Consider the following 27,759-nt stretch of genomic DNA (forward strand, 5'->3'; position numbering starts at 1 on the left):
GTGCTTTCATACACTGTTTTTCTGAAAATATTGACCATCCTGATACAGCAGTGTTGTCTCAACCAATGGAAAATTTTAAATTGACATTAATGCATTCTGTCAGACACTTAAATCCAAAGTGACAGACAGTGCATTCAAGGGTACATTTCATAACATGTGCGGTCCCTGAGATCAAACTCACAACCTTTTACTAACACAAAGACCAGGAACCCCATGGAATCACATCACTTAGTAAGAGAATAACATTTTGTGAAAAACGTGATAATTGTTTTTTATTTTTTAAGATTGAATATCATAGAGGGAAAGGGGTCCGATTTGGGTAAAATGACAGAGGACAATGTTGACCAATTCACAAAATCACACAATATAAGGGCATTGTGATCTGCAAGCAATTCTTTGCAGTGACGTGGTGAGTTGTACTTCAACAGCACATTGATTCAGAAATCAAAGACAGAATAAACATTATTATTCAAACATAATATTAATAGGGGTAAATACACTTGCCATATAGAAAACACTAATTATTGAGAAATAGTTAATTGTACCAAACCCTACTATCTTAACGAAATTAACATCAAAGCCATGTTATGTTATTATCACCCATTCCATTATTTATCAGCTCACATCCTGAAATCATTTTTTTGGGTTTTAGGGTTGCACAACTAACAATCATACTAAAACACATTATTTTGGTTGCATACAGAAATACAAACATAGTAAAAAATAAAATGTAATTTTGAATACATAGGTTGAAATGCGCAGAAATGCAATCAAGGCTTAACCAAAATTCTCTGTTCAAACTATCAGGAAAATGTTTATGATTGTACATACAATATGAACCAAATTTGTGGATTTAAGTGCTAAATCTTATGAAACACACAAACAACACAACAATGAAAAAACATAATAGGACAGATTAGGGAAAGGTGGGCGTCTACTTTTAGTCTGTTTAGTTTCATACAACTCGCCTAACTCTTAACAGTGCTACCGGTCTACATACAACCAGTTCTGTCTATACTCAAATCCTTTTCCATACGAAAATAAAATAGCTTAGGATACATATATATATATATTTTTTTTTAACAATACGAGTTTCTGAGGTATATAGCTAACAAGCCAGTAAGGGGACATCTAAAAAGTTTAATTACTGCAACGCAAGAACTGATTGGTCATCGCTGTAGTGAACAAATAGCAACTCGCAGCGATACAGAAAGAGTCACAAGTGTTACTGATATAATATCCTGCACACGTGCACGCACACACCTATAAGGAAGACCATTCAAGACTTTAAGACTCCAAAGCTCAACGTTAACCCTGCTTCTGAACTTTAAATGAAACTAAAATAAGGACAATATTATCATTCATGTACTCAATCACACAAACTTTGCATTACTTGCATTTTTGCATAGCTCCCAAAATGATGAGGGAGAACAGCATTTATAAACGAGGATTATTCAGTAAGCTTATTCGTGTCGTGTCATTCTTCTTTGAAAAATGCACGTAAATGTAAAACATCAATGCATGCGCAAAAACCACTAGGTCAGAATAGCTATAAGGAAGGGCAATTTTTTTAGTGTGTATAAACACAATAAGTGCTAAACGTAAAGGGGAAAGGTGCACATTTTCTTTTTAAGAGGATAATTACTGTATGCCATTAACATTCAACAAAGTAACTAAATTTGGCACTTGTAAAAATGAAACTCCTCTGCATTATAATTTTAAATAAATTGGGCAATTTGCTTGTACGTAACTGACACAGGAAAAAACAATAACTTGTGAAAAAAAGAAAAACTAAATACTATAAAATACCTAAGTGCTTTCGATAACTATGACGGTCCCTAACTATAAGTGAAGAAATTTTAATTAGGGAGGGTCTAAAGCATACAGCATCACTATACGCGTAATATAAAAATTTTCAACTTTAACCCAAAGTAATATTTAAAAACTGGAAGTACAAATGAAAGTTTACACTTTCCATGCAGCATATAAAATATCTTTCTTTGTTCCTTTACGGTCGCATATAATATGTACACAGTATGATACACAAGACTGTACAGATTCCGACTCAGTCCTTTGTGAAAGACTGAGACCAAAACGTTTTGTGTTTGGCAAGGACCATCCAGTGCTAGTGATCCTATGAAATAAATAAGGAGGCTTGGGAACCACCTGTTGGTCCGATGAAATGTTCGGCATGGTTGCCACAGGGGTGGTTTTATTTTCTGAGTTCCTTGTCTTAAAAGCTTTCGGATAACCAGCTGTCTGCCGGGAAAAGCAGTTTGCAAAGAGCTTTCAATTAATATAGCACCTGACCAATGAACCATCTGATTGGTTGATGCGTTTGGTAGCTTCACGTTACTGAGATTGGGCACTTCTGCTTTCCGTCTGGTGGGATGTGGCGGGTTTCTGCTGTATTTGAGTTTGTGGCTTTAGTTGGTGCTGTTGTGGTTGTGAGGTTGTAAATGTGCTCTGCTGTTGAATAGGGAAAGCCTGCAGGATCAGTTGGGTGGACTGGTTGCCGTGAAGAAGGCGCGTGCTCTGTCAAAAACACAGGAGAAAATGTGATGATGTGTTAACGCTGCAATCTGTTATTATTTCAGGTCAGTTGTTTTGCTCATTCAGAATCGCAGACTAACCAAAAACAAACTTTTCCCCTTTTTTGTCTTAGCTCAATGCCAAACTAAATAAGATGTTAAAGGCTCATTTTTTCAAAAACCGTACAACCGAATTTGGATTTACTTAGTTAAAATCGGTATTAAAATATAAACCAATGCTTTACCCAATATATAGACAATTTCACCGGAAGCACGCGTGTTGTCGCAACGAAATTAGCATCTGTATTTATTTATTGGTCTGAGTATTGGCTAAACTGATCTATAAAAGAAATACCTTCTCGAAAATAAAATATTTTGGTTTGCTATAACAAGTGAAGACGACGAAGATGGAGAGGTTTGGCAGCCAGGCAAGAATTGAAGGACCTGTAGCTAACATTGTACTGTATACATTAATTTTACCCAGTAAAGTTAGCTTAGTGTAATAGTTAATATACGTTAGATATGATATACGAATGAAGGTAATTTACTTGTAATTTATTTCAATTGCTATGAGAAATGATCAACTGTAAAAGGACTCTGTTGTTATTGATACTATGTGGAAGTCTACTGGTAGTTGCGTTGAGTCAACAAAAGCCGTTTGTTTATGTTGTTGTTGTAAACACAGCAATTGAGATGTTTTCCCTCAGTAAACATACATGAACCTCTGTAAGCATGTTCTCTTACCTGCACAAACTGTTGCTGCTGTTTATTCTGTTGTTGTATCGCCCCCTGCTGATGACTTGATTGTAATGCGGTAGCTTGAGCCTGTGAGTCTGTGGACTGAGTCTGCAGTGCTATCGTCTGACCTTGTTGCTGTGCAAACGGGTTGTACGCTGTCACTACCTGTCCCATAAACATTGACGTTGGTACCATGACAGCACCACATGCCATTGGAGCCGTCATTATCTTTGTGACCAACTGCTGTCCTGCTGGAAACCTGAAAATGGTACAAATGAACCGAGAAGAGACAAAAAGAGAAATCCGTAAAATAGATAGATTTATTTAGCTAATGAGGAGACTTTGAACAATCTGTCAATCGTTTTTCATGTTTACAGGACAGTTCATATAATGAGTAAGTTAAAATGGTAAAGATAAAACACCTTTCCTATAGTTCAAGATTTGTTAAATATTGTGTTAGCATTGCAAATGTCATGCGTTCGATCCCAGGGAAGACACATACTGATAAAAAAATCTATAGCTTTAATGCACTGTAAGTCGCTTTGGATAAAAGCATCTGCCAAATGCAAATATTTAACTTTATTAGATATTGACACGCAAAACAATGATATCTTGAAGAGTGAGTGAAAAAAAGAGGGCGTGTCTAAATCAGTAACCAAATCTGAGGGAAATTTCAAAAGCAGTGTCTTAGCATATATTTTACATAGCACCATTAAGGGGACAAGAAAAATGATGTACCTGTTTATTGCATTGCCCTGATTGATTTTTGGTGCCAAGCCGCTGGGTATCTGCACAACATTGGCATTAGCAGGCTGACTAATCATCATTGTGTTATAAACTGGACCACACTGAAAAACAAACAAAGAAAGAGACAGAAATGATGATGTAATTTATTCAGACGATGTCTTCATATGAACCACTAAATATAACAGATAATGGACTCTTTATCTCTTTATAACAGCTACTTGTAAAATGCACTGCCCGGAGTCTAGCAAATCTATATTCCTTTGCTGCTATGCACCAAATCCTGCGTTCGAGTCTTAGCAACAATACAATTCTCATTTTTCAGTTGTAACACTATTACCTACCATATCAAATAAGTCTTAAGTTGTCATCAGAGCAAATGTTTACCAGAAATGACTGAGACTCACCTGCGTAACAGATGAGCTCTGTAGATTCGGCTGCAGGGGTCGTGAAGCTTGCTGCTGGTGTTGGGGAAGTGTTTGTTGCTGTGTAACAGTCCCACAGTTTGCTGTGCTCGTCACATTTTGACCCTGTATAGCTACGACCCCGGGCTGCGTCCCAACACCTACAAAGCTAGTTTGAGCTCCACCGACTTGCGGCAACTGCACGCTGAATCCACCCCCTGGCTGCTGCACTATCATCTGAAATACACCGGACATGGGTTCGATTACCAGGATAAATTGTTTTCAAGTCTCTTTTAAAAAATACTTACATGTATGCATTTTACTAGAGATATTAATTTTGACATAAAGAGACAGATAAGAATTTATAAAAGATTAATATTATCAGTTGAAAGAAACTTTGCATTGCATGCGCAATGTTCTTTCAGCTCCAGTAGGCGTCTCCTCAATGCATGTAATGTAAACTATGTAAATGTGAATGTATAGGTGTGTGTACCGGAGCTCCCTGTCCATGAACTCTCTGTAGCTGCTCGTGAATCTGTCTCAGTTCGTCCTGCTGTTTTTGAATGTTTGCTTCTATCATGCGTGTCCTCTGCTCGAGCTGATCCTTCAGGTGCTGCATCGCGTTCAACTGTGCTGAGAACTACAGACATAACACAGAAACACCTAGAGTTAGTGCACTTATAAATAATACCAATGTTATGTCAGTAATAGAGCTTTTCCATTGCATAGTACCCCACGGTCTAGTTTGGGTCAGGTCGGGTCAGCTCACCTCACTTAGGCTTGGTTAGCTTTTCCATCGAGTTTAGTAACACTTCGGAGTGGAAGGGATTATAGGCGTGTCGTTATATTTGCACTGCCTACTGCTGTTGCATCATACATGTGAGAGTGTCGTTGTACATTCCCATACATTTATTTATTTCTCAGTTCACCACAAAATTAAAATTGCCCACCACAAATAGATGTTTGCACGTCGCGTTTATCACTACCTCTGTATCATATGACAGTTTCTGTACAAAAACCTGTGGTGTCAGTCGACACACTCGAATGCTGAGCCTCATTGAAGTTGCATTTAAGCATATATAATGCGGACGTGCATGTCGCGAATGTGCCGCCACAAACTGCAAGTCTGGAAAAAACTGTTACGGTGTTCCTGATTCTACACCTATGGATGTTTTTCATCGCTGAAAGGGAGTTTGGGAACTTACGGCAAAGCACAGTTGACAACAGGTTAACTCGAGACACCGCATGCTAGCATAAAGATAAAGCTAATCTTTTACATTATAGTGACGACGCTGGTAGTGCAGATTCTCTCAGACCAATCAGTGATCTACAGTGCTTTTGCGTCACGTTTTGTTATCAGCTCAGGTCGCTTGGAACCCCGACTGAGGTGGTACTAAAAAAAGTATCCTGTACTACGTAATGCACCCAGTAGAAAAGCCCCCAAAAGTAAGCTGACCCAACCCAAACCAAACCGTGGGGAACTATGCAATGGAAAAATGTGCCATAAATGACTGAATGCCCAAACCAACAGATCAATAAGTGTTTTAAAGTGTCACACAGTCACTGCTTACAGAATTAGTTAGGGTGACCATACGTGCCATTCTTTCCGGACGCATCCCGTCCAGGATTTTGTGTTCGTCTTCCAGAAGTCGTATTTGTCGACCGCATACGTCATAGAGGATTATTATTATTATTACAGAAAAGCAACCGTTACATTTTAAGGTAAGAATGAAACTACAATTGTATATATTATGTTTTTAACTGAATGGCGTATGCGGTCACCAAATACGACTTCCGGAAGACGCACCGAAATCCTGGACGGGATGCGTCCGGGAAGAATGGCACGTATGGTCACCCTAAATTAGTTGAAAATTATCTTCAAGTATAATCTGATGACTTCAATGATGAAACAAAACACTAAAAACAACCTAAAAGATCCTTTGACTATCACACCAAACCGCATGAAACCTGAGCAGGGGTATTCTCACCAGGGCATTCGGCTGAACCTGCTGCTGTGGTTGTGGTGGCTGTTGACTGATCTGGACTGAAGAGCCGGTCTGAGTGGTGTTCTGGGAACTCATGGACTATTAACACAAAAGAAATCTCAGTATTCACCAGCAACGATAAATAAACACATGTTGCAAATTTGATGTATAGGATAATACAGGAAATACTCAGAATTTTGAAAAAAAGTCTCACCTGAGTGCTGACAGACGAGCGACGCTGTGGCGTCATGTCAACAGTGGGCGGCCGAGGCGGAGTGCTTATATCCATTTGTAGCTTAGAAGGAGTGGCTGAGGAAGAAAACAACTAGTTACGAGTTGTTAATTTTTGCCCAAAATCAGTTTCTTGACACATTTTTGATTTCCCGGGGACTTTAAACTTACAAGTGCAAGTGTTGTCAGAGACAGCTGTGTGCGAAGACTTGCGGGAGCTCCGTGAGGAGGTTGAGGGTGTTCGGCTGTTGCTGAAACGCTCCAGTGCCTCCTTCAGAGAGGAGGTGTTCAACTGCGATTCAGAGCCAGTGTTTAAAGACATCTGCAGAGATAGAAAGTGAGCCGGATTAAATATAGTTGGTCACTGGCAGATGTATAATACAATGACGCCACCTAATCTACACAATATTCACTTTTACATTTACAATGTGCATTATCTAACCGAAATGGTGCATTTAGTAGGTCGTGAGTCTCATGCATTTCCATAAAGTCTGCAGAACCGTCAAGTGTATTTTACACTTTCATCCGTAGTGCCACATTAATTGACTGATGAAGTATATGTCAGTGATTTCTCAGTAGCATCTCACCTTATCTCCGGTCAGTTCAGGAGGGGAATCCTCTATGCCCATCTCTCTCCTTCGCTCCGCTCGCACTTCGGCGTAACTATACACAAAAAATTGAAGAGCAGAAGTGAGGTGACTTTGGACATTTGTAGGGTGGAAATGAGGTTGAGCTGGTTACTGTACCTCACAACAGTGTGTGTGCACACAATGAACTCTGGTCGTGAGTTCCACTGGTGATAAGTGATGTAGTAGTTTGTCTGGAGCCAGATCCACTGCTGGCCTTTAGTCAAAAACCGGTAATAGCATGATTTGCCTTTTCCAAACTGCATTACTGTATAAGCAGAAAGAGACAACGAGGTAGAACAGAGTAAACAAAACACATCACATTTTTTACACATTAAAAAAATGCAAAGAAAAACCCTTTTAGGGGGTTTGCACACCAAAGCTTTTAAATACGGCTAAAAGCCAGGTAGACGCCGACTGCCAGCTTTTTTCAGCCAGGCGCTTTGGTTGCTGTGATACTTCTGCTTTGTTTGAACTATGCGCCGGTTGGTTGTTGTGATGTTTATCCTGCCCCTCCTGCACTGTTAAAGGATTTGTCAATTTTCTTAAAAAATATCCAGATAATTTACCCACCACCATGTCATCCAAAATGTTGATGTCTGTCTTTGTTCAGTCGAGAAGAAATTATGTTTTTCGAGGAAAACATTTCAGGATTTTTCTCATTTTAATGGACTTTAATGGACCCCGACACTTAACAGTTTTAATGCAGTTTAAAATTGCAGTTTCAAAGGACTCTAAACTATCTCAAACGAGGCATAAGGGTCTTATCTAGTGAAAAAATTGTTTTTAGAAAGAAAAAGAAAAAATATGCACTTTTAAACCACAACTTCTCGTCTTCTGCCGGCTGCGTGACAAGCCAGGACGTCCTCACGTACTGTAATACGTCATCACGTCAAGAGGTCACGGATGACTTATGCGAAACTACTCCCCAGTGTTTACAAGTGTGGAGAAAGAGGACCGTTCCAACGTTGTTGTATGTGGAATGATACTAATTCATGTGTCAGTTTTTTGTTTAAAATGGTCCGCAAATGTGCGTTTCATATATGTAACACGTTAGCCTGACGTTGTCATACTCAATTCTAGTCAGAATTTGAGTCTGATACCGCTCCATTGAGCTAAAATTATGAGGCGTGTCTCAACCGAAAAATGCCTCTCCCCTCAATTGGATAGACCTACGACCAATCAGAGCAACGGAGTGTGTGACGTATGTTGAAATGTCGTCTTTTGTAGCCTGACCGAACTGCTAGTTATTTCGCTACAATGACACTAACATCATTGTGATTACACTAAGTCTGAGTTAGCGAACGTACATCAACACCTACTATGTTTACAACATTTCATTTATATCACAACATTAAGTATTTACTAAGTCATACAGTAAGACTATCTCTTACCATTTGTACGTTAGGTGAACTTCATCCACGACGATAGCTACCCATTACGTTGGCTTGAAAAATATCGGAGCCTAGCATGTCCCTCCACTTATTCAGCAGTCACGATTCCGGGTTTCCGAAAAGAAGCTGGCAACGACCGCTAATTATATCCATCTCGTCGTGCACGCCGAGTTGCATCGCCGTGATACTCATTTCAGTTGCTTCTTTAACTTTGTCCTCCATAAGTGCGACCAACTTTTGCCGAATCCCGTAGGAATGACGGCGAAAACATAAACAAATGCCTTGAGAATCCACACATCTGAATTCTCCAGCGGCAGCCATTTCATTTTAAACAGATTCAACACACGCGCTCTTTGGTGACGTGGTTGATACGTTACTGTTGATCATCTGTCCATCATCGTATAAAGCCCGCCCTCACAATTTGATTCGTCGGCCAGTTTTGGGACTCGCATAGTAGCTCCTCAACGGGAAAACGCCAGACCGATCTTCCCGTTTTTCAAAATGTGGTGGGCGGGGCTAAGATCGTCTGGCACCCAGGCTAGTAACACGTGACCTTTCGACATCATTACGCAATTACGTGACGTCGCGCTGGCTCGTCACACAGCCGGAGGAAGACGAGAAGTTGTGGTTTAAAAGTGCATATTTTTTTATTTCGTTTTACTAGATAAGACCCTTATGCCTCGTTTGAGATCGTTTAGAGTCCTTTAAAACTGCAATTTTTAACTGCAATAAAACTGTTAAGTTTTGAGGTCCATTTAAGTCAATTAAAATGAGAAAATCCTGGTATGTTTTCCTGAAAAAACATAATTTCTTCTCGACTGAAAAAAGAAAGACATCAACATTTTAGATGACATAATGGTGAGTAAATTATCTGGATTTTTTTTAAAGAAAATTGACTAATCCTTTAAAGCTTTGGTGTGCATGCTTCCTTACTGAGGGTATTAAGATGGGCAAGCAGCTGCTATTGAGATGAATGGGAATGCAAATATATCTTTCCTTTATGTTTATGTTTCACCTGCCAGTTATACTCACAGTGTTCGTGACATTTAGCCAGTGAATGCAGGTCATCTACATGATAGTAGTCGTAGCCTGACGTCCCCAGCACTTCAAACGGCATGTAACCAATGATAGGTGGTGCTCTAAAACGCAACAAACAAACACAGCACTTATTATAGAGATAAAAAAAGATAAGGGCTATCACAATCAATTACTTATGATAGTGGTTATGGTAAATAAGGGATCTAACTTTTCTGAAGAATAATCGTGTAATCTCATTCTTTGATTTCAAAATAAAAGCAGACTTCGTGATGTTCACCCAAAAATGAATATTCTGACATCATTTACTTCATTTAATGCTGTTCTAGACCTGTATGCATTTCTTCTTTCTGATTAACAAAAAGCAGATATTTTGATAAATGATTTTAAGCACAAAGCTGCCGGTAACCATCGACTTGCATAGTAGGATAAACAAATACTATACAATTCAATGGTAGGGGTGGCACGGTTCACAAAACCCTCGGTTCGGTTCGTATCACGGTTCTATGGTCACGGTTCACGGTTCAGTACGGTTCTTGTTGTTATTTTTTCTTTACATTTTTAACACTCCAGAAGTGTATCTTATTAATGTATTAATTATCCATAATTTAGGATACAGTATTAAAAAAAGTTATATCATGTAATCATGCACAAACTGAATTTGACTTTAAGCACATTGGACCATCTCTGAGGAAAGCCAGATGAGATTTTGATAGAGCAAGAGGGAAGACATTGATGATTTCAACATGCTTTTCATTTATTTGGCAAAAAAGAGAATGTGTATTGCCATCTACATAAACTTTATGTGCATTTTTAGCACACAAAGATAACTTGCATTTAATAAAATGCCAACTTCAGTGTAGCTCTTAGATTTATCACTGAGAGGCTGCTTTAATACTGAGAGTTTATGTGGACGAGAGAGAAACATAACCTTTGCACCTGTAATATTAAAATCTCTTTAAGTCTCTTTTGTCCACTTTTGACCACTTCTGATTACTTTGAGGGGCAATTTCTGAAATAAGATCGCGCAACTTTCACACGCTAGCAAAATGAAACTACGCGGAAATCAGCCGCTTTAATTTTATCAATGAAAGGCTAAAAATAGCGCTGAATATGAAAAGACGTAAAACATTGTTGTCAGTACCTCAGATTAGATAAATGGTCGGAGAGAAGGCGATCTCCTGTGGCTGTTGGAGCATATTCAACCCATAGACTGCAGTTCAATCTATTGTTTTATTTCCGCTTTCATCATAAGTAACATGAAATAAAAATATGTTTCCACACACCAAACTTATACGACGCTGGCGCATCCTCCAACTGCGGGCAGACTTCCTTTTCTCTCCCACTTGCCATTTCTACACGTAACATAACCCGCAGTACTTATACTCCAAACCAGTCACCTCTTCTTTCGCGCGAAAGGGAAACACGCTATCTGAGGTCACATACAGGGCATGAGACTACATTGCGCATGCCATGAACCGTTGAACCGTGCGGTACACACGCGCTCCGAACCGAGACAAGCGAACCGAACGGTTCGGATTTTTTTCATGGACCGTGCCACCCCTATTCAATGGGTAATGTCAACTGGGTGCTTACCATAATTTATCAAAATATCTTATTTTGTGTTCATCAGAGTAAAAAAGGGCCTGTTTGGGCTAGCTGTTAAAAATTTAACTAGTCCCACAACAACAACAAAATTTTTTTAAATCAGTCTTTTCTTGGCTGCATATTTTAACAAATGTGTCCAAAGCCAATCTGCACCACCATCATTTTGATGAATATTCAATATGGTTAATGTATTCAGATTTTTTGGGGGTACTATTTAATTTAATAGAGTAATCAAAACGGTCCTAAAAATATTGGATGATGATAATTATGAGGGGAGTACAACCTGTGATCTAATAGAAGAAACTTCCACTCCAGACTGTGTCGAGATGTAAATTCTTCATTGGGCTCCTCGACCATGCACATGTCCTGTACACAATTAATAACGGCACACAGGTCAAAGTTTATGACAGAAATGATTGGTTACGATAAATTTCTGAGAGATACAGAGAGAGCAAGGGTGAGAGAGAGAGAGACAGATCCAAACCTAACATAAATCTGCATGCCAAATACTGATCGCTTATCAGCTTACTTTGATGAACTGGGGTTTGGCAAGCCGCACAGTTGCGATGAAACAAACTTGATCGTCAAAGGCTGGTTGCAAAGAACGCTGTAAAATTCCCTCAAGGCCGTTTCGGGTTGTGAGAGGCACTGTGAGAGTAGAGAAAGGAGCATCAACATTTATGTTTTGTGCAAACACATTCTTAAGGAGACATATGATAAATGGAAGGAAGAAGTTAAAAGTCCCACTGTGGGAAAATCAGGTTTTTATTGCTGTTATTATGTCCATGTGATGTTTTTAATATGTTTTAAGACAAGCCATGAATGAGACAAAGATGAGCTTTAACTGATACAATTCAGGTAGACTTTAACATCTAACAGTAAACAGCAAGAAGAAACTGCTTACATTAACAAAAGCAGTGAATGTGGGTATTATTACAAATAAAATAAAAAACATACTGTTGGCGAGAGACTTGAAGTTGCCCATAAACTTGACATATTCATACACAGGTGGTTTCTTGGGATCCAAAGAACCTCTGAGCACGTGACAACAAAACTCCATCTGGTTCTTGGCTAAGAAAAACGCAAAACAACACAGATCAGGTGTAGCCATGTATTGGGACTATTTGGAGTGTCAAGACATTGCAGAAGAAGATTCAAAATATTCGAGGAATGTCACTCACCCTTGAGGTAATCTGAGCAAAGAGTTTCAACGTCTGGGTGCGAGGACAGAGCTTTATACACTTCTGCATGCTCTGCCACTGGAAGGAAGTTCAAAAGGTTTTGATCCACCAAGTCTGACTGAAACATAAAAAGATCGTACATGCCTAACATTAAGGATGGATCAATATGAGAGGTATGGCCTATTGAAGAAATCAGTACTTTACACCTTGCATATTTGTTGATTTCTGTGACATTTTACATGTTGCTTTATGGATACAGTGAAATCGATGTCATACAGTTAAATTATAGCTTAATAATTTCCTATCTATTACAAGCCTACTGCAATTTCAATTAATTTTAATGTATATAATATATTTTTATAATATAACTTATATTTATTTCTGACACATATAAAACTTTTTGTGGTGGAGAAGGTGAAAATATTGGCATGGACTTACAGGCAGATGTTCAAGTAGAGGGGTGATGCTTTCCGAGATATAAATGATGTTGCCATCTGTCAGCATTACTATAAAGAACCCATCCAGTGCCTTAACATCAAAACAAACACACATTACTCACAAAGCTCTAATTCATATCGAAAAAATGTAACCTGGAAGTGATGGGTAAAATCCTAAACTATTATACATGAAGGACAATGCATTCATACTATTATGATAATCATCCTTCATGACCAGGATAAACACAAAAAGAAACACAGATTGGCCACAGCAGGTCTCACCTCTAGCATCAGCTGTGTAAACTCCTCATTGCTAAGAAACGGAGGTTTCCAATCCTGCTTGATCTCACTTGACTCGGACTGTGCTGCAATTTCTGTATGTGGAAACACAAATATTCTCTTAACCATATATGTGATGAATATATACCATTTAAACAGACTTTACTGATAGTTTCACTGTACCTGAATGTTTCATAGCTGATTATATTGGTTATCTACTGTACTGACATTTATACATTTGGCAGACATGTTTATCCAAAGTGACTTAAAGTGCAGTAGGGGAGAGCGGGGTTGGTTTGCACACTATTCACTCTCTGTCATATTTCTCAGTCATGTTATATGTTAAAAAAGTCTAACCAGTAACAACAGTAAGGTTAAGATCTCAGGTAATCATCAGATACATTTAATGTTCACAAATTATTCCTAATTTTTTTTTATTCATCATTAAAGTCATGTTGTGCACCTGTGCCAACCAGCCCCAGTATGGGGGTTTGGTGGCACAGATGCTATAGTTACAAGGAATGAGGTGACAAATTTAAAGAATTTTAATTTTGCGTGTTGTGTTTAAGTGTGTGAGTTTATGTCTGTGTGTGTGTAGTATTAGGACTAACTGAAATAATGCAATATGCACATGTGTCACCCAACCCCCAAATCAGTGTGTCAACCAACCCCACCCACATTAGGACACACCAATTAACTGAAATGATGTAAGCCACATAGAATCACTCATCTGAAACTTTTACATTTCATGTCAAAATATAGGTGATCATATCTCTATCAACTGAAATCCTTACATTTTATATATCTCTATCTATCATAGCTCTAAAATGTATTTAGTGTGGGAAACTTTTTTTGTTTTTACACTGTAAAATATAAAAGCTATCCACACCTCAACAGTTAGTGACCATTCAATGATTTTAGTAAATGGGAGTGTTCAGGTCAAGAGGGCAGTCATTTTAACGCCATATTTTTGTGGCAGGGTCCTTTAGTGCAGTGGTTCTCAAACTGGGGTCCGGGGCCCCCAGGGGGGCCGCGAGATGGTGCCAGGGGGGCCCCAGTTTATGACATTTTATAAAATACATTCATTTATCATGAATTCTGTGTAATTGAACCTAAAAAGAAATAAGGCTACTAACCAACAGCACTACTTTGTATAACTTAATATGTTTTGTTTAATTAAAATGTTACATTTTAGAACAGTTTTTTCTCATAAATTTTCTTTTGGGGGGCCGCGAAGGATTGCACCGTACACAAGGGGGGCCGCACGGGGAAAAAGTTTGAGAACCACTGCTTTAGTGTACTGTATTGAACTGTGTGCCAACCAACCCTTGACCCAACCAGCCCCGCTCTCCCCTACGTTATGGGGCGGTATCCCGATCAGGTCTTAAGCCTGGTATCAGACTAAATTGCACATTGAGGTGTCTTAACTTAAAATAGGTTCCACTGACATAACTTAAAATATACCAATGCCATTGTTTTGTCTTAAAATGCACACCAGTAGTGTTTTTTGTTAGGTATGTTTGTAAAAACTACTTAAATGTACTAAAATAACTAGTCCTTACACGTGTTTTGCACATTTGATTTGACCATAATCCACGCACGTGCACCCATGGTCTGTATCCACACATCCACCCAGTAAAACCTTTCATAGAGACTGCCAGTGAACAATAAATACAGTAATTGTTCAAATACAACTAAATATTATACTGATAAAAATATGCTAATTTACCTGGTTTATCTATTCTGCTACTATATATCATTACAAAAATGCATACAGCATATATACGATATAAACTGCTTATTAGTTTATGTTTAGAATATTTCTGAATGTGTTTGCACATACTTTTGTTTGGCTTTAAATGATGAAGAAAATTTTGATAATATCTCTATCTAGTGCATAAGAAGCGATATAGTAATAGCTTTCATGAAAAGAAAACAACACTAAATAAATGTACGTAATTGTTTAATATGTTTATTATGGCTTGTTTAAATACCTTCCAATGTGTTGAATGAGAGAGATACTGCTGTCGGATTGCGTGATAAAAACTCACCATAAAAATCAGTTCAAGGACAGTTGTGACATTTTAAACAATGCCTAAAAAGGCTAAAAACACGAATTATTGGTCTATTTCATGAACAAACACTCGACTGACTTTCCTACTGTACAGGTACTGTTATGTCTGTGTTTTTTTTTTGTTGCACATTGACCCGTCACCCCCGAGCAACAACATGAATGATTGAATATATCATTTTATCCTCCCACTGGGTAATACATAGCAGGTGTAGTAAATATTTACCATAACTGTTTAAATCATGTTTTATGCGTGCTCCCATGACACTGGCTGGCTATTGAAACAGAAGTCTCGCACAACAAAGGGAACTACGTCACATAACTTCGAAAATAAGATGGATATAAAAAGATGGTTTAAAAATATTTTTTTTTAGTTATACATATCTGGTACGGCATAAGGGTAAGTATATTATGAGAGAACTTTCAGTTTTGTGTAAACTATTCCTTTAAAAACAGATGAGCATTACAGTTAGTTAGTCATTATAGTTATTTGTTTTTTTTAGAGAATTCAGTTTTTGCATACTGCAAACTAATAAATCAGGTAAAATTTTATTTATTTTGCTGTGAATATGTTGTGCAATGCTTTTTCTAAATACCAGTGCAGTAAACGCTGCAGCAATACAGTACTATAGATAGAGATTGTGAATTTTTATGAGGCTGTATGTTGTGTTTAATTTAGCAATAGATCTTTGGCAATAAAGTAGGTCATCCAAGAGAAATGTTTACACTTGACCTAAAAAATATAATTATATTCAAAACATGACTTTGCATGTTTTTCTTCTTTTTACTATATTTTTTGTTGTGTAAACTAAATGCATTTTAGAAGTGCTCTGTTCTCTTTATAAACAGGAGCTGGACTCTTTTTTGTAGGGTAAATAAAGCTAACTAATGAAAAAAAAAGATTGTTTGCCACTGTTTTTCACATCTATTCAGTCTTCTTTCTTCTGTATGAATTCCAACTAAAATCCCACCACTGTGTGGATCATAATCCTCACCTTTGTGCTTGTGCAGGTAGTCTATGCTTTTCTGCAAAATGGAGGACTTGTCTATCTTGCGAGTGTTGCCAGGCAACATGGTGCCAAGTTCTTTGATGAGGACATTGAACTGGTCTCGCCGCTTCTTCTCTGATTTATTTCTTGATACTCTGTGACAGATGGAACAGAAAAAATGACGTTGGAATAAACCAGCAATGTAACATTAGCCAAGCCTGCTAAAATAACAAAAGACTGTCACCTTCTGCACGGTTGAGTCATCGCTACTTCTAAGGGACACAACATCAAAGAATTTGAGACATGTTGTTTTCTGACTTTTCCTTGTTGTCATATTAAGGTCACATTTAGACTTTTACCATGGCTTTCTAAATACAACATTTGAAGAGCTCAGATGCATCTGACATGTTTTCTTGTAAATTAGCTTTTTGATCAGGCTCTTATGTTTAGGTTCAGTAATTTCACTTTAATGCCAATGAAAAGGTTATTAGTCAGTAATTAAACAGCAAAGCCACTTTAGTCATTTCATTTCAATTTGACTTTCTTTCACTGCAAAACCCTCTTAGTACAATGCAAAATCTCCACTACTACAATTATCTTCAGTCACTCTTCACCGTACTTTCAAAATCTTGATCAATATCCTATTATATTCGGTAAACTCCCATTAAAGGCACCCTGCCTTTAATGGGAGTTTACCGAATATAATAGGATATTGCATGATATTTAGCATGATCTCTGAAAGCCAATGTTGACATAAACAAACACGCCCATACCCCATTAGAATCTGGACCTTCTTTTGATAGACCAGCCCCACACATACGCAACCCAGGAAATGATGTCTGTTAGTAGACATACCCCTTACTGCTGATTGGCTACAAGTGTGTTTTGGTTCCCCGCCCGACTCCCTTTGTGTATTATTTTTTTAAAATCTTGAATACCGCCTTTAACTAGGTAAAAAAAGAGGATTCGCTGATAAATCAATGTGGCTTTAATGGACTCTGCCAACAAACCAGTATTTATTAATGGCCTGAAGTCGGGATTAAGTGCATATAAAGCGAAGGACTTTATGTACGTATAAATGTGTGCCGAGACGCATTCGGTTAATATCGTTATCTCACTTTTGGCATTTGGCGCCTTTTGCATCTGAGCTCTTCATTTCTAAAGACTAATAGCTGACAAATTCACCGTTTTGCCTTATCCTTCTCATCTTCTTCCATCAGACCATCAAAAATACTGCCATCATCTCTAAAAGACAAGGTCACAAAATATTTTGTGAGAATTTTAAAAGCATTTTTTCCCTAAAACCTCCCACTTATATAAAATTATTCTATTACAGTAGTCTAGATCAGTGGTTCCCAAACTTTTTCAGTGTGCGGCCCCCCTTGTGTACGTGCATTCCTCCGCGGCCCCCCAAAGAAAATTTGTGACAAAAAACTGTTCTAAAACTCAACATTTTAATAAAAAAAAAAAACATTAAATTATACAAAAAATGAGTGCTTTTGGTTAGTAGCCTTATTTTTTTAGGTTTAATTACACAGAATTCATGATAAATTTATGTATTTCATAAAATGTCATAAAACTGGGGCCCCCCCTAGCACCATCACGCGGCCCCTCTGGGGGCCCCGACCCCCAGTTTGAAAACCACTGGTCTAGATTACAACTAAAGATTGATTCCAGAATACAATCATGCATATTTTATTTTAAGACAAGATATAAACACAAAGTGGGACAGTCAGAGCCCAAGTGTTCATTTGAAACTGACACCACAATATTATAGGCTATTTTTACCTCTACTGTATGTAAATACACATACATGTACTGTATGTAATATAAATAACTCCAGCCTAAATAACATTTTGTAGCTTTGTTGTGCCATACCTGTCTCTGGAGCTCATGATAATGTTGCCTCATGGATTAGTCTGGGTAAATAATAACCCGATGCATTGGAAAGACATTGGTGTGGAAGACTTGCCAACCTGAAAGCCTGTGTGAAACGAGAAATAATCATTAATGGTGAATGTAGTGAAATCCTGCTTTGTGAATCAGTCTCATAGTTACTTTTCTTTCAGTTCAAGCTACTATGTGCAAAATTATCGAGGCAAAAGCAACATATAACTTTAAAAGCATAAAAGGGGAAAACATCTCACCCTCCTTTTTAGAACTCTTCCCAAAGCCGCAACATTACAGTACAAAGCATTATGTAGCAATGAAGGTAAACAATTGGTTTAACATTTGGGTAATTTATATAAAATATTAAATCTTTGTTACTTTTAAAAACGTTTATTAACAACACTGCCTATCCTAGCTTTAAATATTAATTGACATAGCATACGACCACTAACCCAAACATAAATCCAGTGAACATCTGTATTTTTTTAACTGCCAACATGATCCAACATGACAACCGATGCATGTCTTCAACCAACATTGTTATTACAAAACAAATAAAGGGATTATTTAGGACACTTAAAAGAAAAGACACATCTTAATGCTAAAATATTACACTTAGTACAACCCCATTATTACAGGTGTATTACAATCACAGCAAAATGCCGATCATTCATTGACATCAGTCAAACCCACAACAAGGGCAGCTGACATTGCGTGATAACATCAGAACAGAAGCGTAGTTTTAACTTAGGAAGTTCACGGCAGTTTACATACAGTACGATTTAAACTTTAATAAGGACGGTTAATTTTTAGCTATTAAATCCAGGCTTTCATGCAAATCGTATGTGTCAAGTAACTATCGCCTACCGTATCAAAACGAATAAAGATGATACCTACCGAATAAAAACATCCACACGGGTGTCCCGACTGATCTTTGCCCACCTTGAGCCACCGGATCACAAAGCAACCGTAGAATGAATAATATCAAGGTGCACTAGCGCGAAATGCAATGCTGAAATTCATGCACGCACTTCCTCGAGCGGTCTCCCGAATGTGGGTCAGCGGGCCTACTGAGTGACACTAGAGGCGTAACGGAAGCTGCTCCCGATCGCTGCAAACGCCACAAGCTATTCAGGCTTGCTCGATATGGGTTATACCGACGCAGACTTTGTGTTTTACTTTCGATCGGCGGCCGTCCGAGCGCGGTTTCTCTTGCAAGTTGGATAAAAACATTAAAATAAAGACAGGCCTGCTTCATGCAAGCAATCAGAGTCATGCGCAGTAGCCTTCGCCGTCAGACTGCCGCCTTCAGTGCACTTGCAAAATAGTGCGCAAAGAATGGGCACAGCAGATGAACTTTGCAAAGTAGTGCGCTGTTTCGCCGCCTACTGTTTTGCTAGTTACCTTTTTTGCATACTTGGTGTTTGTGTATTATTTGCGTTAGGATTTTATACAATATTATGTAGAATCTATATAAAAAAAAGAACTTAATGTTCATAATGTCATGTTAACAGCCTAATTGTTTTGTATTTATATATTTGATTATTTTTAATTAATAACATTTTATATTACAGAGAAAATATATTTATTTTATTTAAAACATTTACAATGAACATATTCAACCTACTCCACAATAAAACAAGGGCTTTAGACACAAAATTAATGAATAATAATAAATAATCTCACAGAAACATCCACATCAATGTTGAATCACTGGGATGAACAAAACATATAAAAACACATAAATGATATTATAACTAAAACTGACTTTATTCGTTTTAAATGTTACTAGGCGATTTAAAACGTTGATAAAATGCTTAGCCAATATGAAAAAACGTGACTTTTATCTTCGAACAAAATATGTCGCCGTTTGTTGACGTCATACTTGCGACAGCACATGAAATCCTCGCCAGATGTCACGCGAGTTTCTAAGAATTCACGTTTAAGGCTGGTTTTGTATTTTAGTGACGATGCTGGTGCCGTTCAGAACTGTGTTGCTTTCTGCGATAAGAAAGCACAATTGTCGACTGTTTTCGCACAATAACACCACCTCCAGTGCTAAAAAAGTAAGCTTTATTAATTGTCTGTAATGTAAAAGTCTTAATGGGCATGCACGTTACTAACTTTGTTGTGTGTAAATGGGTTTATGCAGGGTTTAGTTTTAGGCGTGTATGAGAAAAAGTCAGACAGTGATGGGATACATTTCACAGAGGCTGCGGCTGCGTTTGACAGATCACTTGCAGGAAAGCTGTCAGAGCTGCTCTCACTGTAAGTCGTTGATTTTACGTTTTTCATCATTTTGATGAATTAAACAGTCTCTGCCAGATCGTTTTCTACACATGTCAACTTTGCTTTGTAGATCTGGACCTCCTTTGAAGAAAGGCAAGAGCAGGATCTTCTATGGTTTGCATCAGGTGATCTTGGGTGCCCTTCAAATGCCCTCATGAGAGGATTCAAGTGTCATCAATTGTTTAAAGATATTTTTCCTTTTTTGAAGGACTTTCCCAGTGTAGTTGTCGTGGGACTTGGTAAGAGTGATGCAGGTGTGTGTGGGAAAGAAAACTGGGATAGCTGCAAGGAAAACATCCGTGCAGCTGTGTCAGGTAAGTGCCAACCATAAATCTAAAATAATATTTACATGTATTTTACTGATGCTTTTATCCAAAGCAACTTAGAGTGCATTCAAGCTATACATTTTATCAGTATGTATGTTTCCTGGGATTCAAACCCATGACCTTTGTGGTGCTAACATAATACCAGTTGAGCTACAAGAACACTAAAATAAAAAAATATTAAAGCAAAAATTGAAGTTTCATACTAATCCATTCGTGGAATGCTACCACAATGCAAAAAATTGTCCTAAAGTAAAATATTTAAACAAGGGAATTTGCTTTGTAATTTGGGGGTGGGGGATGAGAACACACCTAAAATGTTTAAAAACATAACATGAGGGATTTAACATGCTTGCTTGTTTCCGCATTGCTGTTTATGGTTTCTTCAGTGGGCTGCAGACAGCTCCAGGATCTGGAGGTAGTTCACGTTGAGGTGGATCCATGTGGAGATGGGCAGTCAGCAGCAGAGGGTGCCGTGCTTGGTCTTTTTGAGTACGATGAGCTCAAAACCAAGAAGAAGATTTGTGTCACGACTCAACCACATGGGAGGTATATAAAATAGATGTTTAATAATTGAATTTGGCATTTTAATGTACTCTTTTCTTTAGTAGGGTTTCACACAGAGAGTCTTATTACTTCGCAGTGTGGACTCAGCAGCATGGCAGAAAGGTGTTCTGTATGGGGAGGGGCAAAACCTGGCCAGGCGATTGATGGAAGCGCCAGCCAATTACGTCACGCCTACAGTGTTCGCAGACACGATAGAACAGAAGCTGTCAGGCTTTGCAGATAAAGTGACTGTCCACAAGAGGTAGTTGTCATACCTTGTAGTATTCATGTCCATTACAAATGGGTGGACCTGAATATTGGTGTGATAAACCCCTCCCTTTTAACTTTTTTTCTTTTTTTAGACCTCAGTCTTGGATTGAAAGTGAGCAAATGGGGGCTTTTCTCAGTGTATCCAAAGGCTCAGACGAGCCCCCTGTCTTTCTGGAGCTGAATTACAAAGGCGGTTCAGACCCTGCACAACCTCCTCTTGTTTTGGTGGGGAAAGGAGTTACCTTCGACAGGTAACAGCATCTAGACGGAGCCTGAAACAACAGACACTTCAGTATAAGCAATGTTTAAATCAAATACCTTTCTTCTTGTTCCAGTGGTGGAATCTCTCTGAAGCCATCATCAGGCATGGATGCCATGAGGGCAGATATGGGTGGAGCCGCTACTGTGTGCTCTGCAATCGTCACTGCAGCTGCTCTGAAACTCCCAATCAATATCATTGGTCTGTCTTCTGCACAAAATATTTCGCTAGTTAAATTTTTGTAAACTGTTTGACTTAACTAACACAAAGCTTTTGTTTCAGGTTTGGCACCGCTCTGTGAAAACATGCCTAGTGGAAAAGCAAACAAACCGGGTGATGTTGTACGTGCCAAAAATGGCAAAACCATTCAGGTATTACCTGCTCAGGACATTCTGTGTGTAAAATGAATATCTAAAATCATAGGAATAAGATCACTGCATAACTGACTTCATATTTGGCATCACATACCAAGAAATTATACCAAGAAAATGCCCTAAAAAATTATGTTTTTGTTAGTAATTTTTATTTATTTACAAAACAAGATAAAAAGTATTGCATTAAAGGGAATATTAGTAAAATTGTTGTTTTTCTCTGCTAGGTTGACAACACTGATGCGGAGGGCAGATTGATTCTGGCTGATGCCCTGTGTTATGCTCATAATTTCAGCCCTAGAGCAATAATCAATGCAGCTACACTTACAGGTACTGACAAACACAAGCTGCTATGGTTACATTGTGCTTTCAAGTACACATATACCCTTAAAATTTTTTCTCCTCTGTTTTGTGCCTCTTGTAGGTGCCATGGATGTGGCCTTGGGCTCTGGTGCCACAGGAGTGTTCACTAATTCTGATTGGCTGTGGGAGCGATTACATAAGGTAATAAGCGAAATTATATATTTTATTGTATTGCTAAAAATATGAAAATAATAAATAACAAGATCGTGGCTATTATCATAATGTTATTTTATTATGTTTATTATATGTACTGCGTATGTTTCCAGGCCAGTATTGTTACGGGTGACAGGGTGTGGAGGATGCCACTGTTTCAGCACTACACCAAACAAATAACAGACAGCGCATTGGCAGATCTGAACAACATTGGAAAATACAGCCGGTAACTATGCACTGTAGATATGTAGGTCACACATTCAATATATTGTAGGATTAGAGGTAAAGGCAAAGTGCCCGTTTGCAACCTGTTTCACTTTCTGTAACATGATGTGGCATGTTTCCCAGTAATACAGGATATTCAATGAGGAAAAAATGTAGGGAACTTGATTTTATCCATAATAAATTGCTTAAACAAGGTTAATGGGTAATCACTACTCTGTAATATATGTAATATGTCAACCAAGAGAGGTCAAAACTGTTTCATGTAGTTTTCATCCTTCGTTTAGCCATTAAAAGACTCAAAAATCTTTTCACTGATGGTTCTATGTTATATAAATTCAGTGTTTGCTGTGCTTGTCTCTGGTTGCAATGACCCTGAATTTGTCTGTGACCTTACAGATCAGGAGGTGCGTGTACCGCCGCAGCCTTCCTAAGCGAGTTTGTGACAGCCGATTGTTGGGCTCATCTGGACATCGCTGGGGTCATGAGCAATAAGGATGAAGTTCCCTACCTGCGAAAAGGAATGTCTGGAAGACCTACACGTACTTTGGTGGAATTTGCTGCTTCCTTGGCCTCTGAACATTAATGTGAACTTTTTGTGACTTTTGACCTGGATACATTAGAAATGTAGTGCTAGAATGTCATGGATATCAGTGCACAGAATGACGGTTATTATTATATTATATTATTATATTCTAATATTATATTATATTATATTATATAGGTGATTGTATTTGTGCTTTATACACATTAACAATGTCCATGGTTAACTGTTTAACACTAAGGTCATCATTAGTGTGAAATAAAGGAGACGAGTTTGAAGTATTGTCGTTTAAAATAGTATTGCTTTGAAAAAGCTGCTCAATGTTCAAGAAACCTTTTGAATTTTGCATATTGGTATGAGATTATGTGGTATCATTGAGTATTATTGGAAGAGAGGAAACATTTGGAGCACCAAACGAAAAAGTATGCTTTAAATTTGTTAAAATAATTCACCCAAAAATCTAAATTGGGTACCCTAATGCCATCTCAGATGTATATGACTTTTGAATAAATTAAAGATTTTTCATTTATGTGTGAACTATTAATGTAAGCCATTCAATAATGTTAAATTCGCATTAGTTAGAGACTGTACAGTATATGTGTAGAGTATTTTACTAGGACAAATAGATCAACAGGATCAAACTTGCATTAATAGCATTCTGACAACCTATCACCACTAGGAGGGAGTAGATTTAAACTTATGGATGGATGGATGGACTTATGGCTTACAATAACCGTAGACCAATTAAACAATAAACAATAATAAAGTAAACAATACAATAAACTCTTTTAAACATGAAGTGCACTTCTTTACAATGCAGTAGTATACAGTTAACTAAAATTTATACAATCACCAATAGAAAAAGTGACTCTTGAATAAAGAGAAGGGTGAAACACAAAGCACCATAAAACCAATGGGCAAAACATATATTTGCTAAAAACAGGCTCCTTATATATTAGATTATAAAATAGTTTTAATAGTTGGCTAAGCAAGCAAAGTTGTTGTTGATTGTTTCATAATGCAAACAATTATGTTGCTAATAAATATTGATCTATTGTTAATTTAAATACTTAAATTATACTTGTCCATGTAAAATCAACTCAGATTATGCCTAAATATTCAGAAAACTGATAGGCCTTGTTCCATCTGGATAGAAATGTCAGTGAAATTTTTATAAAGCTTATTCCTATTATTTTTGAACTGCAATAAATATGTTAACTAAATCTCAATCTGTCATTATGCTACCTGGTGAGTTGTCTTTCTGGACGGGGTTTTGACAATTTTCTGTAAAAAAAAAAAAATGCTGGCATCACTGATCTATATAAATGACATTTATATAGATCAGTGGCTGGCATCCAATTTAATGTTAAAATGAGAATTAAAGGTACATTAATAATCTACCATCATTGTATTTATAAATTAATTTCTCAAAGTATATGTATAATGGTATAATCACTTAATCACTAATTTGAGTGAAAACTGTGAGTTTATTCTAATAATGTATGATATGGATAATCAGTTATTGGCTGAACGATTGAACGTCTCTGTAGTCCACTAGATGGCATTAAGATATGAAGGTATGAGAGAGTGATTGAGTAATCTCTGAAGTTTCAGTGTTATGTCAGCTGGGCCTGTTCAAAATAGATGTTTTACTGGAATGAAACCCTCACACCATGCACACAGGTGTGTTATTATACTAGTTGAACTTTGGGAGCATACTGAAAAAATGTCTGTAGAAATTGTAAAGAAACTCATATACATTTAGCATTTTAGCAGACTTACGGATTAGTTGGTAGACTAGCTATGAAGTAATAGGCTACTTACTTCATAGCTAGGTAAAACACGAAAGTGTGTTTTGCAGTTGCTGTGCAGTAAGCTGATGTGGAATTTGTGCAATAAACTGTTAATCTGAAAAGCGGGGTGGTGATGGGAAGGTTTACGCGCTCTGCATTCGCCCTGAAATCCTACTTAACACGCGCGGACCAAATATCCATCATACACAAGCACTTAGTCATTCTGACCCAGTTTGTTGTTGGGCATGAATTCTTGCAAAAGGTTATAAATAATGAAAATAAAATTGGCAAATTTGGCACATTAATTAAATAAAGTTGTTCTGTAGCCCATTTAGTAGAGAACTGCAAATGTAAAATAAAGCCTATAGTTGCCCTTTGTACACACGGGAAATGTAACTCGATTTAAATCAGTTATATGTGTGTGTTTAGAAGAGTAAAAGAGGGAGAAAGAAGTACGAAAGTTTTGATGACAGTCGTATTTCAGAAGTGCAACCAGAGGACAAGGTCACCCTCATACAGTCAAAATATACTTTCTTGTCTTGTTGTACAAAAAAGTCTTGTGCTAGATCTATATAACCACATGCTCATTAATACAATAAATTACAATAATCCTTGTAAAACTACGCAATATATTATTGCATTACAAGTATTCATACTTAGAACTAAAATAGTTATGAACAATGTAAGTATAAATTACGCAAAGCAAATAGCCGCGACTAGCCAATCAGAATTGAACATTTTAAAGCGCCAAAATGAGGGATTTCTCCACCTGGTTTCGCCTAAAGTTCAAAAGTGGGCTGTTCAGGGAAGACGTTTGTCTTTCTTTATAAAGCTACGGAATAAAGGTAGGTCATGGCTGTGACTTAGGTGTAGGCGATTTATTTATTGTAAAAACATGTTAATCAGTAAATATTTTCCAGTATCGTTTTCAAGTTGGCTTTGTTTTCTGCACCGCTCTGCGCTCTTCAGCATCAAGGAAACAAAATGTTTTACCCGAGTTGTTAATGTGAGTTTATGGTCTGACTGTGATAAGATTAAAACAACGTGTAGCACAAAGTAAATGTTTTCAGCTTAGTTAGCTGTCCTCAGGAACAAACACTGCGAAAGGAAAATGACTCAAATTCTTTTAGCGAATAAAAATACTCACGTTGAGTAGTTGCCACTGTTGTTGTTTGAGTTTGATGATTCGTTCACTGAATTAACTCTGAATCAGTCAAAACATAAATTAAAATAAATAAATAAAAGCTACATTTCATCATTACCAAAATAACAAATAAAAGTTATCAAACTAACTTACATGTGTGACCATACATCCCACATAAAATACTGTAAAATACTTTAGTTTTGCTTTATTATTATTGGTATTAGTCATAGATACTACATTTTTTAACATTAGCATATTAAATATAAATGTATACTACAGTATATACTACAGTTTATCAATTCACTGAAGGTAATAGAACAGAATACTACAGTTTAGGCTATTATAGTAAATATAAAAGTAATATTGTTTCTTGTGGGATACTCTTTTTGTTCCCGGACAATCTGTTCAGGACTGGATTTACATGTATGCATTTGGGAGATGTTTAAATCTACAGAAACTACAGTTTTACAGGTATAAATGTTATCTGTCGGACTTTCCGACAGAATTGAACCTACAATCTTTCCCCTGCTAATGCACAGCTCTACCAAATGAGCTACAGGAAGCATCCTTTGCAAGCAGAATGTGACAAAGTATTAAAGTCCGAAAAATTGTTTACACTTGGCATTAACATGCGTTTTCGTCGATCGAATCACAAGTGGACGAAGTTAATGCCAGGTGTAAACGGTGTTCAAAAAGTTTTGAGCTCGTCCACTTTCGACCACTTTCAACCACATCCAGAGGTAGTCGAAACCACTTTCGATCGGATCGCTTTGGAGTTGCGGAACGCATGTGGTTGAATGTGTTCGAACAGCCACACGCGACCGCCTTCTCTCCGCCCATTTATCTCATCTGAGGTATTAAACACAAGTTTTACGTCTTTTTTTTTACTTCTGGCGTGAACATACGGTGAACAGCGCTATTTTTAGCCTTTCATTGATAAAACTACTGCGGGTGTTCTCCGTAGTTTCGTTTTGAAAGCGTGAAAGTTGCGCGATCCTCATCAATTGTGCTGAAAATTAAAAGAAAGCTCCAACATATAAACGTACAAAACACTGTGCAGCATGCATACTTGCTAAACAAGCAGCGGACTCCGACATAATATTAGTTTGCGTCCATATAAACTCATAATTACTCCTGCACGCGTTTGAATGACAGCAGAGAGACTCGCCCATCGTCTCACGGACCGTCCCCTCACAGTATTCAGGACAGAAGCGGTCGAAAGTGGACAAAAGAGACGGATTTAAATACCAGGTGTAAACGTAATGTGTCTCTCTCATCCACTTGTGATCCGATCGATGAAACCACATCTTAATACCAAGTGTAAACAGCCCCTTAATAT

At 37.6% G+C, this 27,759-nt stretch overlaps 2 protein-coding genes across 4 annotated transcripts; one reads left to right on the top strand and one right to left on the bottom strand.

Moving 5' to 3' along the window:
- Window positions 1–705: 705 nt before the first annotated feature.
- Window positions 706–19,471, bottom strand: clockb (clock circadian regulator b). Of its 3 annotated transcripts, none has more exons than XM_065254607.2 (21): window positions 19,041–19,471; window positions 18,132–18,237; window positions 17,439–17,498; window positions 16,260–16,408; window positions 13,197–13,288; window positions 12,916–13,005; window positions 12,478–12,595; window positions 12,254–12,367; window positions 11,826–11,944; window positions 11,580–11,662; window positions 9,686–9,792; window positions 7,380–7,527; window positions 7,221–7,296; window positions 6,805–6,955; window positions 6,617–6,711; window positions 6,406–6,501; window positions 4,911–5,057; window positions 4,421–4,654; window positions 4,008–4,117; window positions 3,276–3,528; window positions 706–2,535 (listed from the first exon to the last, which is right to left on the bottom strand). In XM_065254607.2, exons 2-21 carry the CDS (start codon window positions 18,146–18,148, stop codon window positions 2,353–2,355), a joined length of 2,442 nt encoding a protein of 813 aa, XP_065110679.1. In that variant the 5' UTR covers window positions 18,149–18,237; window positions 19,041–19,471; the 3' UTR covers window positions 706–2,352. The 3 variants fall into 3 exon arrangements, with proteins under 3 accessions (XP_065110679.1, XP_065110680.1, XP_073670508.1); XM_065254608.2 differs by lacking the exon at window positions 19,041–19,471 and adding an exon at window positions 16,498–16,525 and having other exon boundaries at window positions 18,132–18,232; XM_073814407.1 differs by lacking the exon at window positions 17,439–17,498.
- A 569-nt stretch (window positions 19,472–20,040) lies between these two features.
- Window positions 20,041–24,579, top strand: lap3 (leucine aminopeptidase 3). Its single transcript, XM_065253951.2, has 13 exons — window positions 20,041–20,209; window positions 20,296–20,411; window positions 20,503–20,557; window positions 20,641–20,746; window positions 21,145–21,304; window positions 21,399–21,563; window positions 21,664–21,822; window positions 21,907–22,031; window positions 22,113–22,201; window positions 22,429–22,531; window positions 22,626–22,705; window positions 22,831–22,943; window positions 23,339–24,579. Exons 1-13 carry the CDS (start codon window positions 20,114–20,116, stop codon window positions 23,523–23,525), a joined length of 1,554 nt encoding a protein of 517 aa, XP_065110023.1. The 5' UTR covers window positions 20,041–20,113; the 3' UTR covers window positions 23,526–24,579.
- The last annotated feature ends 3,180 nt before the right edge of the window (window positions 24,580–27,759 follow it).

The sequence above is a fragment of the Paramisgurnus dabryanus genome, chromosome 4, assembly GCF_030506205.2.
Source record: "Paramisgurnus dabryanus chromosome 4, PD_genome_1.1, whole genome shotgun sequence".
Lineage (NCBI taxonomy): Eukaryota > Metazoa > Chordata > Actinopteri > Cypriniformes > Cobitidae > Paramisgurnus > Paramisgurnus dabryanus.